We start from the raw sequence: 15,172 nt of genomic DNA, 5'->3' as shown, positions 1-15,172 counted from the left end.
ATCTTTAGACAAAAGTCTGTCATATTGAGTAATTTCATGTCTCTAGTCCTAATATATTTTTATGACTGGAAGTGCCTGTATTTTTTCTGCTGCCCGTCCATCCAGAATGTTGGCTCATTTTGTGTTTCTGTTCTGAGCTAGTCAAATATTATTTGGATATTAGTGAATTTTGAGTCGTATTTTACTTAAAGCTGCTTTTTCTTCAAATTTTTTCTTTCACTAATTGTATGCATCTCAGAAAGTTCAGACTGCATAAGAAGCACCTAACCAAGGTCGGAGTCTCACATTTAATAAGTAGTTTTGTATGTTTGTAATCATTTTCTGAATTCTGTGCGATAGCTTGCACAACAGTTTCTGCAATATGGTTTCCATCATTTTCTGATCTGTTTCAACCTTGACAGATTTCTGCTCAGAAACATCTTTTTTCACCTCTTTTATCAAAATTTCATGTTCTGTTTCTTCTGAGTGTAGTTCCATAAGTGTTCTAGTCAGTGTTTTGGAAGGAAATGCCATCATGCAGCACAGGCTACAATCTATATGAGCTTATAGCAACTAAAATCTATAAGCCAGGTCCTACTAAACGTATTAGACATCTAAAAGTGAATAGGCACCTAAGTATGATGCTGTTCTATCCCATTGAAGTATATGAGAAACCATCAATATATCTGCTTTTGTAACACACTATCATCTTAGCCTTAACAGTGAGTCACAAAAGGACAAAGGACCTACCATCTTTTGCAGCTAATGTTTTTTCAGGATCTTAAGCATGGTGGAATAGGATCACATTTAGGCACACAATAGTTAGAATAGGGTATGACCTTATCTTAGGGCTTTATACTTCCATCCATCACCACAGTATCTGTGCACCTTTCAGGTAATATCAATAGCAATAGCAGAGTCCTTAGTAGATTTTGTTAACCATGTTATCCATCCTGTGGGGATCCCCATGGGTCTGGAAATTTTAGCAGAGAAGCAGTTGCACCCATTAATTGCCATGGCTCTGAAAGCCATGGCAATTAACCCTTCCATTGTTCTACTGCCGCCAAATTTCTGTATTCATTAGTAGCCCAGTATCTTAACCTCGTGTGCCAGCTATGTGCTCCCACTGCGTGTCCCATTCTGTAACAGCTGCTCAGTCCTCATCTCAAAAATATGCAGGGCTGCACAGCCCCAGGCTGGGCAGGACAGGATGGGAGGCTGTGCAGCTGGCATAGAGCTACAGGGCTGGGAAATGCGACAAGAGGTGGCAGGTCAGGGACTGGATGATGCCAAGGCTGGTGTCTGTGCATACCCTGGGGGATGCCATGGGTCTAGTGCAGTGCAAGTGGGAGAAGCAACAATGTAGGAGATGTAGTGCTGATTTCTGCTTGCGCTAATGCAGTGGCCCCTCTAGGGGTAAGGACAGAGGTTCGGGGTCAGGTGGCAATGCGAGTCCCCTGCACCTAAGGGGGATGTTGTAGAAGCTTTACCCATGGGAACCCAGCCACTTCCCACCCCACCTTGGGGAGGCAAGTCCTAAGCTGTTGTGTAGTGCAGCATGGCTGGCATAGGGACCCATTGTCATTCTGTCTTGTGGTAGGGAGAACCTTTCTCTGAGAGGCGGCCTACATGGCCTGAATGGTGGCTCCCACCCTCTTTCCCTATAAGAGCTATGCTGCACTGAAGTCTGTACCTGCTTCCTGCTGCCAGCTCTGTGGATTCTAGTATGAACCACAAAGTTGTTTCCTGCCACCCTTTGACCCTGCCAGGGTCAGGGCTCAACCTCTCACCATCCTCCTTACTCCACTGTTTCCAGTAACAGGGCCCAGCCCAGCCCAGCCAGGTAGGAAGCTGATGGATTAAGCCAGTGCCCAGTTCTTGTGAACTCCAGGGCTCCACCTCAGCCAGCTGTGCCAGCCCTTCCCCAAGGCACTGTTTCAGAGCACAGTACCACAAATACTTAGTCTGGAGTGAGAGAAGTACAAGTATGGAATGGTGTCTCTGCTTCAAAATCTCCTTGGTCACAAGGGTGTGCCTGCAGGTCAGTGTTGGCTTCTGCTCACCGCCCCCCACCTCACCCAGCCCAGTATCTACTGTCTCTGCAAAGGGGCTGTGCTCCCTCTTTCCAGGATTGCCTTCCTCTACTCCCCACCACCAAAGTTCTCTTACACCCTGGTGCTGAGGGTTGCCAACCCAATAAAAGTTTTTTACTGACAATTTGCAAAATTTTTTCTAATGACCACTGTTTTTACTGGCATGTTTTACATAATGTAAACATAACCCTTCTGCCAGGCCTCAGATAGCAGTTAGAAGGGCTGGGTTCAAACTTAGGGGTTTAACAACAACCAAAGTAAAAAAACATTTGGTTTTCGGTAAAATGTTGGCAGATTGTCAGTAAAAAACAACAACTGGGATTAGCAATCCTGATGGGGAGCCCCGTGGGCCAGATAACATGGCCCTGTGCACAGGATCAGGGCAGTGTGTGGAACCAGTCCACAGTCAAATCCAATGCACAGGGTTGGGCTACAGGATTGGTCCACAGCTTGATTCAGCATCCAAAGTCAGTCTGCAGGCACAGTCCAGCTGTGGCCTGGCTCTGCACCACTCATCCAGATCACAGGGCTGGATGGGTTGGACACCACTGCATTGGACAGAGGCGGGCAATTATTTCAGCTGGAGGGCCATTTACCGAGTTTGGGCAAGCTCTCAAGGGCCACATGAGTAGCCCCACCCCTTGGCAGGTGCCTCACCCCCTGGTCACCATCTTGTGACTGGAAGTCCCACCCCCTTCACCCCGACCTTTGCCACCAGAAGACCCTCCCTTTACCCCTGGAAGTACTTCTTTCAGCAAGGGGTTTTGCCATCTCAGAACCAGAAAAATGCCAAATTATAGTCTAAAAAGCGAACATCTACAAAATTTGTGAATTGGATTTCAAAAAATATTTTTGTCCTGATTTACATGTGTTTGCATAGTGTACTTAGAGGTGATTGCACAATAGCTTAAAATGAAGTTTGACTCTTGTATATTGTGGAGGGTGTAGGTATAGGTTTGTGGGATGCTGTCGGTGTGTGGGGTGAGGGAGCATGTGAGTGTGTGGATACGTGGGGTGTCGGTGGGTATGGGGTTTGTGGGGGGCTGTGTGAGGGGGTGGCTGGGTTGTATGAGGTGGTGTGGGGGGTCTGTGTGTATGACAGTGCAAGGGGGGAAGTGTACATGTATATGGTGGAGGGATATGTGGGGTTCACCCTATGAATACACACATGCGCGCACACACACACACACACACAGACACTCTGCCCCTCCTTACACATATACACACACACTCTCCCCCCCACTACATATACACACAGACGCACACATAGGGTACTGGCGCGGCCCTGTGCCCCCCAGTCTGGCGATGCAGCCATGGCCACGTCGTGCAGGGGCAGGAAGGCAGGGAAATGTCTGGGGATGGAGCAGGGCTGGGATGCTTGGTCCTGCTGATGGCTCCCCTGGGTCCTACTGTCCCTGGCTCCTGTCATCTTTGACAGGCAGCCAGGAACAAATAAATATTAATTTACAAATTTTTTAGGGGCCCCATGGGCTAGATAGAATGATCTGGTGGGCTATATTTTGCCTGCCCCTGGCATAGGAACATAAAGTACAAGTCCCAATGAGTTTACAGTTTAAAATAAACTATTCCTGGTATGCGTCACACACAGTATGAGGTAATACAAGAGGGAAGAGGAGGGCAAAGGTAATAAGAGAAAGTTATTACATAGAATATTGTTAGTGGTCCAAACAGATTTGAAAAATGTTATCTGATGAATTCAGATGCCTGGAAATAATAAAGTTTCCTTCCAAAATAATATGCAGACTTTAAAAGAAGGCTTCTCTCATTAGCCATGGATAGTGTTAAACCCAGGTTATTCAGAACCAACATTTCTGTGACAATTATTTCCAGTTTCCCAGATCATTCTGTCATGCTAATCACCCCAGTGCCATTTTTGCCAAAGATGTAGTTTGCTTAGAGATCCCAAGCAATACAAGTAACAAGATGTAAAGTAATAAAGTTGTAACCCAGAGGAGTGATGGTAAGAGACCAGATTTTATTTCCTGACCTCCTATTCCCTGAGAGAAGTCAGGGTGCAAAAGTTGAGTATATTCCTTTATATGTTGGATTTAGTGTCTGCTCATTCTGGCTGTTGGTATCAAGTCTAGCCCTGCAATAATTTGCACCAAAGGCAAATAAAAATAATTTAATTTCTTATTGCTGATGCATCTGGGGAAAAAAATCTCTTCCTTACTTTGAAGGAAGAGGGTTCATGTTGAAGTCTATATATTTGGAAGGAAACAGAGTTTATTATTTGTAGGAATTGTAATTAATTTAGAAAAATTATTAATATTAATACCTCAGTATTAAAATCTGTTTTTTCAGAAAGTTTGTGTTTGTTTAATGTAATTCCAGCAAGGGGAGATAATTTGCTTGACAGTGCATGATTCAAGTTGTTGGATTAGTGTAGGATAGTTCTAGTGCACCAAATTCAGTGTTATTTTTGTTTAAGAATAATTAACTGGGTGGGTGTTTTTAATTTATTACTAACCTAAGTGCACCTGCAAGAGATTCTTCTTTTGTGTTACAATTACATTTTCTAACTGGAAAAATGATGGATGTTTACAGCTTTGCTCTCCCGTTATCCACTCCTGTACCTTATAGTTCTGTTTATCCACACACTTGCTTTAGCAATGAAAACCTCTTCACCCATCCATCTTTCTATATCTTCATGAGTGCCTTTGCGCTTCCTGCCATGTCACTGTTTATACTTGGAATGCTCTCTCCTAATCAGTCGGTAAAGTCACTTTACTTTCTTTGAATCCTTCCTCAAGACTTACTGCTACCATGCACCATACAACAAACTTCCTTAATTTGTAATAATTTGGATCTGATGGGATAGCTTGTGTTCAGGAGTTGGTCCGGGGGTAGGATGCAGTGGTGCAGTAGCACCACATCCCTTTTAATTCCTGCTCCACCCAAAATTTAAAATCAACTTTCTGGTAGTGGCAGCAGCATTTTTATTCAGGCAGCAGTGAGGGAGTCAATTGACTTCATGGCTCATTATAATCTACCTAATTCTGTCTAAACTCTTCATTCCACCAGTGTTAATGACACTTACTTATTTTTAATGGTCTTGATGTTGCACTAATCAAGCTACCCTTTCTTCTGAAATTCTGCTATTAGCTGCTCTTGGTAACATAGCTCCTATTTCACCACACTGCAAACTGTTTTTAACTCTAGCTAAAAATATTAACTCAGATGTAGAAACATTAATTCAGGTGACTATTAATTCATGTGTGGAAATAACTTTCAGTAAAGCACTGGATGCACTGTCAAGATGCACAAGGAGGCTAGATTTTGCTTCATAAACCTGAAAGATCTGAACTTTGCTGAGGATGACAGATATTCTAAACCAGTGGTTCTCACCTATTTGGACTTGAGGCACCCCTCATTGGACTCAAACCACCCTTCCATAACTTTTGTCAATTGAGCGACACCCATTTTGAAAAGCCAGTGTATTTATTACTGTACTTACCTCCTTATAGAAAGGCTGGGCAGTGGCAGGTGAACCATGATTCAGGGAGGAACAAGCCTTAGACTGTGTTTATCTGCTTTTCTTATCTTATCTCCTCACACCTCATGGAACCCTTCAAAGGATTTGGTGGCACTGCTCTAAAATGTTACCCATCATTTCAATTGAAAACCATTTTTCTAACTGACTGGTACCTTAAAATATGTAACATGTTCTTGTCCAATTTCTATTATTTGCTCCATTTCTTATTTGGCCCCAACTCATCTCCCAAAGCCTCAGCACAGTAAATGGAGAGGAAGAAATTGTTCAATCAGGGAAGAGAAGGGCAGGGGAAATATTCCAGAACTGTTATTGCAGCCAGGGCAGGCAATTAGAGGCATTATGCCTAATTCCACTGGAGACTAAGGCCAACAGATTTACAGGCCTTATTCCATTCCACAGTGTTTAGGGTATTCACTTCAGGTTAAGCGGAGTGACACCCACAAGATGCACGTCTGCATCCTGCATTCCCAGCCCCTTGGAAAAGTATTGACTCTACTTCATCTGCGTCCTTCTGCATCAAGAGAGTACAAATACTTGCGTCTAGTTTAGTTAAAACGTCTGAGTGGAATTCAGTGCCAATCCTGTAGTACGCTATATAACTTTATATAATGATTTTAGCTAACAATAAACATGCTTTGGCTCCATGTGAAAATGCTAGTTTGTGCATTTATTTTTCCTTGGAAGACTGGAAGGAATGCCCAAGCTATAATGTCCGTTGGTTCTAGTCCATCTTTGAACTAGAAGAGCAAAGTTTGAAAACTACTTTTTGTTCGAGTGGAGATGGGGCGTTGTTTGTTTTTCGTTTTGTTTTTTGCTCAGTCGGCTTTTTTTTAACATAGCTAGTTGGCTGCTGTGGGAAAAAAAAGATTTAAGTCTCTTATTTGCCCATTGGACTCATCACAAAGGTTTCTTGAGGGTAAATTCTTTCATGGAAGGTTGATTACATGCTTTTCAAAACAATTTAATTTGATGCAACAATGCTATAGCTACAGTTTAATCTTCCAGAAGGATGCAACAATGAACTTATATGTGTATTTTAATAATCATTGCCATTTTTTTCAATAATGTATTAGTAAATGTCAGAATAACAAAACTAAATTGGGTCAGCAATTTCTCTAATCAAAAGTAGATTATTGTTATTATAATGATATAGAAAGACTTCATATCCAGGCAACAAAATAGTTTAACTAGTGAGTCATGTTGCACAGGGGGTCAGAGACTCACTATGGAAGAGTGGTCTTTTAAAAAAAAGCCTGAAGTTCAGAGGCAAGTGAATAATTTCTTATCATTTGGAATTTACCCACCTCGGTATGGTAGGTGGACAAATAAGAATTCTGTAATATTAAGCTTGAAATCACTTAATCAGGGATGTAAATCAGTTATGTGCCCCAATTACAAAATGGTGATGGAATTGGCTACGGTGTTTTTTTGTTTTTTTAATTACAGTGGTCTCATAATGATGTTATGTTATCAGATTCCAAGAATGAAAATATTATTGTAATACACTTTGGTATGCCAAATGACCACTGATGCTGCCAAGTATAAATACTGACAAGAGCGAAGTTGTTCTATAGGATGATAACAGCAATGCCACACTTCCCTACATGTATTTATGTTCAGATAATTTATTTAAATAATGTTCCTAGTACATGCTTTATAGCATTCTGCCTTTTGCTACACAAATTTCAGCTTACATTGCAGACTGTGCAAGTCATTTGGCAAATGTAATTTCCATCCCTGCATACTAATCGATTTCTTCACAAACACCTGCTATCAGTTATGATAATAAAAATGCCATTCTAAATTGAAAAGGGGCCAAATGGAGCTTCTTCCTAAGGAAATGACTTAAGTGTCTTTCAATGCTACTAATGTACTAATGTTCTTGTAGTGCCAACACTTTTTTTGAACATTTGCATTTTATATAGTTTTGCTCTGTTACATCATTTTTCTCTCTACATGAGTCCTATAACCATTGTTATGAAGCAATTTGCGGGAGGGCAGGAGTGGATGTTCCATGTTTCTTCTCTCTTGGAACCGAATCTGCAAGGACTCAAAACTCCTTCAAACAAAAAGGTCTAAAAAGCAATTGGAACCTATGGGTGCTACCATGGTATAAATATTAAACAGACACTAGCTTCAGTTACTGTTATTATAATGCTGGGAAATGCTGTGAAGTCATTGCCAATTTAAGGATGGAGTAAGAACTTCACAGTTTTGCTCTTGGATTGAATGTCATTTTCTTACCTAAAATATACCCTAAATTTAGTAGCCAGACTGTGAGGAGGGATTGATATCTACAGCAGCACTTAGCAATTCCACCTACACTGGGAGATAACATCTTGTTAACAGTGGTTGCCAGAACAAAACCATTTTCAACACTGTTAGGCCTTGCCTCTACTCAGAAATGTCTTGCTTGTTTTCAGGAATATGAATTTCCAGTGGTGACAAAATGCCAGCTTTATTAGCTCCATATATGACTTGGTAGTAAAGCTGCCTGCAGCCTGACTCCACTGGAGCTAGTTGCACCAGTCTAACTGCACCATTGCTGAGAAAACCCATGCATTTCCAAGTATAGATGTACCTAAGTCACATACAGACATTCAGGGAGGTTGAGGAGAGGTTAGATCACATTAAACATGGACACCTGCTCTAACTTAGATCACCCAGATGCAGACCTTACACTTAGATCCCTGGCTAAGTAGATCTAAAAGCAAACTCTACAGAAGTTTAGGAAGTTTAGATTAGTCTAAAAATGGCTGATCCAATCTAAGTTAATTGTAACTTTGAGGTAATTGAACTTAGTTTGGGTCTGGCGAGACCAATCTAACTGAACTTCTATACCATTCCCAGCACAGCCCTGGGACCAAGAAACCCTAGCCACTGGCCCCAGCTTTGGGGCTGCACTTTTTCTATCTGTCCTCCTGGTCCCAGACTCTTTTTAGTGCCCCTGGTCCCTTATCCCATCCCCAGCCTGCCAAATATCCCACCTGATAAGCTGCTACTGGAGCTGGTTTTACTGGCATTCACCAGTGTTGGGAGCCAAGGAAGTAGGTCAGAGTTGGGGGAGGGGTGGTTCAGTGTGGGGGGAGGTTTTTCTTCTGGGGGTAGGGGTGGTCGGGGAGCTAAAAATAGCCTCTGGGCCTGGGGGGAAGAGAGAGTCCCCACAACACCCACCCCTACCCTCTAGTCCCCCTGATCCCACCAAACTCTTTTGGACCCCACCAACCCCACTTGCACCCAACCTCCCCTCCCAGCAAAATGTGCTAGCCCCTGCAATCTGCACCACAGACCCTGCTTGCCCCCCAGTCTCCCAGATCCCCCTGCAGACCCAGCTTGCCCCCAGATCCCCCATGAGAACCCCACTTTTCCCCCAATTGCCCCACCAGAGCCTGCTTGCCTTGCTCTGATTTTCCCAAGCCCCCAATAGCCACCCTGTCTCTACTTACCTCAGATAGGGTGGCCATTTTTAACTCTATCTAACCTCAACACCCCAGCCTCCCTGAATGTCTGTACATACCCCTAATCAAAAGCATAATTGGCTTCGTTTTGGGCCAGAGCTCTAGTCCTCTTCCCCAATCAGTTGGAAGCCATTTTATTCTACATACACTCCCAGCTGAACTCTTTTCACAGCTCTGGATGGCAGGATAGAAGAGAGTCAGTGCTGGTATCCATGGGTAGTAATAGTTCATTTTCCCAAATTAGACTGACTCTGCTACGGTGTTTCTCAGGTACTTTCTCTAAGGCAGCAGTCCTCAATCTCTCTATGCCTTTGCTACTTTTCTTCTAGCCATTGCACACCAACCCAGGACCATCTTTCCATTAAGTAACATTCGAAGAGCAGGGTTTCCACAACTCCTGAACTTTTGTTTATACTTGCTCTTCTGGCCCTACCCAAGGTTGAAAAAGCCATCCATTTATCTGGGCTTGTCAGTGACAGAGAACTGAACCATTTGGTATTGAATCACTTCAAGTGTAAGCGATCTACTGTGCCATTAGAATTAGTTTAAAGGGTTGTTCTGTGTTCACACTTGTGCTGTCCTTAACTCTTTCCTTTGTAGTATCCTCTGGTTGTCTCTTGAACAGTCTGCAAGTACCTCTCAGGTGCAGCACATTTCAAAAGGCTATGAGTGTACTATGGAGCAGTATTTGTGAGAAGGAATCAGGGAACCAATTCTCTGTCTACAGTGACATTAAACTAGTTGCAGTTGAACTGGTTAAACTTGACACATTTATTTGACCTGCATATACTAACTGCTTATTAGACTTTTTGTTAACCGTTAGTGGACAAGTTGAAATGTTTTTTGTTTGGTCACAAGATGTTCTACAAATGTGCTAATGGCTTTTACCAGTTGAATTCCTCTAATGTAGACTAAGCAAAAGGGCGGAGTATTTATGTTGTAAATGTTGATGTTGTGTCCTCTTTTATCTGTCCAGTGCCACCTAAGTTATCAGCAATAATTCATTTTACTGACTTCTTGGTGTGTTAATTTTCTTTTAGCTCTAGCTGCCCAAGCTTATGCACTTAAGGAAGAAAATGACAGTCTCCGGTGGCAATTGGATGCTTATAGAAATGAGGTGGAGCTTCTAAAACAAGAGAAAGGGCAACTCTTTCGTACAGAAGAAAGCCTTACAAAGGACCAACAGCTACAATTTCTACAGCAGACAATGCAAGGCATGCAACAGGTATCATGAGAAGTGTTTAATGTCACTTCCCAGAAATATGCAATATTATTCCAATTATAATTCAACCCTGCTTAAAAGTTACCTACATGTTTTCAAATTCAATTTTAGGAAAAACAGCTTTTCCTCTGAACATTCTAATATTATAAAAAGCCTTAGTCTGTCTGCCCATCTGTCTATAATGCTTTATTCACACTCTGATTGGCTGACAAACAGCCAATTAGAGTGCTCCATGAATGTTCAGCCAGAAGACAGTGCAGCAGAGCACTGCCCTGACAGTGAGGACACAGGGCCCCCTGTCCCATGCAGGCAGCAGTGATAGAGGGGAGTGGGGAGAACTGGCCCAGACCTAAAGCAGCAGGGGAGGGGAAGATCGGCCAGCCCTGGCCACACAGCAGTGGGTGGGGAGGATGCGGAAAACTGGCCTGCCCAACCAGACAAGAGGGGGGGGCAGGGAGGGGCAGGCGGAGCACAGACTTGGGGGGGACAAGGAAATGCTGAGCCCCAACACAAGCTGGCTGCGAGGGGTAGTGGGGACATAGTGGTGGTGGCCCACTGCTACCACACCCTGACAACCACCCTGAAGGCAGGAGAGGCAGTGAGGGTGGGGGGAGCGGGCCCATTCACCCCCTCCATGACTGGACAAGAAGCGGGGTTGTGGCCAGATGCGGGGCTTCATCCCCACCCACCGTAATGATGGGGTGCTGCCACCCTACCGTGCCAAAAGCCCCCACGGAGGGGGAGGGGGGCATGGTGATGGCACTCCACCACCACTGCCGGGCTCTGCCAACAGCCACCGGGGGGGAGGGGAGAGGCGGGGAGGGAGCGGCATACAGACCACGTGGACCTGGAGCGTGGCGATGTGGGGGAGTAGCGGCAGCCCTGGCCCTGAAGTGAGATGGGAGCAGGGCCAGACCCAAAGCACAGGGTGGGGCCGGACACAGGCCTTTGTCCCACCCCAGCCCCACCTCCCATCATTCTTGACAGGCACTTGGCTAATAAGTTAATAAGTATGAAAAAGGATTTTGAGCTGCTTTTGCTCTCACAAAATCCCACAGGAGAATCAACTAACCCAAGAAAGGACCCAAAGGGTTAAATGGACTAAACATACTAAGCTAAAAACTGGGCTGAAAATTATTTCTCACTTGGTATATTTATTGCATGCAAAAAAATACAGCAGGTACAAAAATCAGGACTCTAGAAGGCCCTGCCTTAGATTAACCCTGCATATAAGTCAAGTGAGATTTTTATGATTCTTTGGGGCAGGGGAAGAGGGAGGTAGCTTTTAAATTTAGAAAAGAGTAGTTATACAAAAGTAGTATAGTGCTTTTTGTGGAATAGTACCACACACCTTTCCAGTGCCAAAAACTGCTTTGAAGTCAATGGAGCTATTGATGTGCCTGTGTCAAGCACAGTGTCACCTCCACCACTCTTGACAGTGACTTAAAGCTAGAAACTGGGAATTTATTTCTAAGCATTTGTGTCCAAAAAATTAACAGTCTTCTACTTCCGATTTCACCACTAGAAATCATAAATCCTGCCTTTGTGAAAGTGCAACTGGTAGTTGTGGGGATGGCTATGAGGTTCCAGATTTATAGCTCCCGATCAAGAGAAAATTTCAGTAGCAGATATGTGAACGCACAGATTACAGCTATGTCCAAAAACTTTTCTGAGTTGGGATAATTTAAAGCACAAACATGTTACTTCTAAACAAAATACTTGAGAGTTGGCAAATCTGGCATTAGCTGCCCTTCTAATTCAGGAATAAAATTGGTAGCAAAAATTGACTTCAAAGCACTTAAGCACAAAGTTTAAGCATGTCAGTAATCTCATGCTTTATTAATAGCATACATCAATCACGTGCTTTGCTATATGTAGGACTTGATGCCTGATCTCTATTGCCTTGAATTTTGTCAAGTCATTCACAGCAACACAAAGTGGATATAAAATGCTGCCAAATCAAAATGGTAAGCCTTTTACAACTCATTCAGCATTGTTGTATTTGCTCTGAACCTACCTAAGATTCAAAGCAAAGGAGATCAGGTCCTCAGAATTGTAAGTGAATCACTGTGGGAAAGTTGATTAAATGTTAATATTGTTAACCAAGAATATTAAGAAAAACCATACAGTGCGTTATCATTTTCTATTTGTTTTATGTAGTCATGACACTGAATTTTATCCCTGCCTTGATTTTAAAGTCCTTGGCAGTGAATTTTTGCTAGTTTGGAATTAACCCAACAATTTTCTATGGTACATGAATACAAACAGGTAGGGGTAGACCTGGGGGTTGGGGTGCAATGGAGCCCCCCTTGATTCCTATTCCATCCAAACTTGAAAACCAGCTGCCTGGGAGGGGCAATGGCATTTCTATTCAGGCAGTGCTGAGGGAGTCAATTAACTTTGTGGATCATTATCATCTCCCTGATTCCTGCTAACCTCTCTCCGTCCACCAATACTTAACAGCCCTCTATACTTTCTAATGGTCTTGATGTTCTACTGTTCAAACTATCCTTTCTTCTCAATTTTGCTGTCTTTTAGTTACTCCCAATAATGTCACTCTAATATTTCACAGACCTGCAGACTGTTTTAGGCTCCAGCTAAAAACTTTAAGTGGTAATATTAAACTCAGGCATAGTAATGACTAGCAGTGAAGTATTGGAGGTACTGTCAAGCTGTTCAAGAAGGCTAGATTTTGTTTTGCAAATCTGAATAAGAGATGTACATTTAACTGTAATAACTTCAGATCTAATGACACAATATCTTTTGACTGTTTTGACTATTTTTTCCTAGTTTGTTGTGCTTTTTTAGATTTCATATATTATCTACCAAATTAGTGCACATTATAATAGTTGTATCTGCTTTTACTTTGCTTTTAAGATTAATAATATAGTGCTAGCATATTTGTGAAGCATCTACTTTCTCTTTAATTGGGGCAAAAAGATGTGTTATATGGTATGTGATGATGTGGCAGACCACCTCCACCCCCATTTTCTAAATGTAGATGGGTCAAGGAATTGGAAAAGAGGGTGCTGGCAGTCCAGTGGTAGTGCCTGCTAAAGGAGAGCATGGGTGTTATTAAAGTGGAGTCCATGATATTTGTTGTAAAGTTGTGAGCAGATTCAATGACCAGGTGGATTATTGGGGTGGCTTTGGATAGACAGTTTTCATTTAATAGTAGCATTCATACTATCCCTGGATAGCTACACTTTCCCTGTGCTTTATCCATGAATATGTAAATAGCAGCCTTTGATTTAAGATCAGCCTTTGATTTATGTAGAACCTGTAGAACTCTGGGCTATGCTTATAGAAATGCTGAGGACTGGTAGCTTCAGTTGAAATCCATCAGCATAGCAGGTGCTCAGCATCTATGAAAATCAGGTTCTATATGAAATATTAAACATATACCCAGGACTTTGCTGGTAATGATTTAACAAAAAGATTTCTCATTCCCTTTTATCCTGTTGCATATATTAAAGTTAATTTAAAACAAGATAAACTAGATTCCTTTGAGTTCCTGAGTCCTACATATAAGTCTGTATTACAAAAATGTATTCCTTCTCTCAATTCACACCCACTCTCTTCTAACCCCCTCCTTCCTCTCACTTTGAAAACTAAAGAATAATTATTGGTGCTGCAGCCTGAAGAACAGTTCTTGCAGAGAAAAATGGATGCATTTACAGAATCAAGGAATTTTCTGTAAATGGACTTGCTACCAAACTGTAGCTAATAACACAACATTGATATATTCTTAATGTACTCCAAACATCCGGCCATTTTTCAGGATTCTTCCATGCTCTTATCATAGTGATTAAATGAATGATTTTTTTCTCTCCTCTCATTCCTACTGTTCAAAAGCAGCATCAGCAAACATATACATCTGCTCCTGAAGTACTTGCATTGGACAATAGTAGCAATCTGCCAACATGCATTGTCTAAAAATGAAAATCCATTGGAACAATGGCAGGTCAGGCATTGAAGTTATATGTTTTTGAGTCAACTCCATCCATGAAAATGTGTCATAGCCTAATTTCATAGCCACTATAAAATCCCAAACAAATGGAAATAATGTCTTGTATCCATGGTAACAAATGAGATAGACTTTACCTGATTTTAAGACGGAAATTAAATTAACTTGTCACTGCTCCAGAGCTTCAGTGTATTTCTATATAAGGATATACACTTAAAGCATATACGTTTCAAAAGGCTTGGTATTTTTGCAATGCTGGAAATTGTGTAAGAAAACTTTGTAATCATAGGAAAGGGTTAGCTATTTTAGCATACACCTTTAATCACTCAGTATTTTTTAATCTTTCTTCCTTTCTGAAATGATTCAAAATGTTCACATAACAGCACAATTATTTCTACCATATACATTATTATAAGTGGGACTGGCAGCTCTGCCTTATTAAGGTTGATTACAGCTTGCCAAACTTAAACTACTTGGGCTGAAATTTTCCTTACTCAGTCCCTGCCTCAAGTGAAACCATTCCATTCTGAAGAGAATGAGACATTGTTTTGCCCATTTAAGAAAATTGTTGTGACTCTTTCTTTTCTGTTTTGTGTTGGAGACATCAAAATTGGCAGTAAGTGGCCTTTGTGTCAAGGGCATCAGTTGTGCTATTCCTTTGAAAATGGACTCAATTGGGGCAAGTTGTAAGGCTTTGAAAAACTTATGTTCACATAAGATAAGTAGAGATTTATTAGAGCTTAGTAGTTAAGGTACTAAGCACATTCCTTCCTCTAACTTACAGTTCTGACTAGAGGTACACCAATAAATCGGTCCCATATTGAATCAGCACTGATATGAGGAAAGCTGAGAGTATTGACAATTGGCTTTTTTTGTCTGATGAGGCCAATAATGTGACTGATAAATGCCCCGTGCATGCACGCAGTGTAGCACACA

The 15,172-nt window shown here is 42.0% G+C and overlaps 1 protein-coding gene across 6 annotated transcripts in view; it reads left to right on the top strand.

Annotated features, from left to right (window-relative positions):
* ENOX1 (ecto-NOX disulfide-thiol exchanger 1) overlaps positions 1–15,172 on the top strand; it is a 531,698-nt gene that overhangs the window by 464,078 nt on the left and 52,448 nt on the right. For all 6 annotated transcript variants that reach the window (XM_019529871.1, XM_019529872.1, XM_019529868.1 and 3 more), the window contains one exon: positions 10,088–10,272. In XM_019529871.1, coding sequence (XP_019385416.1) covers positions 10,088–10,272 — 185 coding nt within the window. The remainder of the gene's footprint in view (positions 1–10,087; positions 10,273–15,172) is intronic.

This window comes from Crocodylus porosus, unplaced genomic scaffold, assembly GCF_001723895.1.
Source record: "Crocodylus porosus isolate Cpor-Errol unplaced genomic scaffold, CroPor_comp1, whole genome shotgun sequence".
Lineage (NCBI taxonomy): Eukaryota > Metazoa > Chordata > Crocodylia > Crocodylidae > Crocodylus > Crocodylus porosus.
Note: the sequence above shows the minus strand (reverse complement) of the source record. Positions and strands in the feature narration are given on the sequence as shown.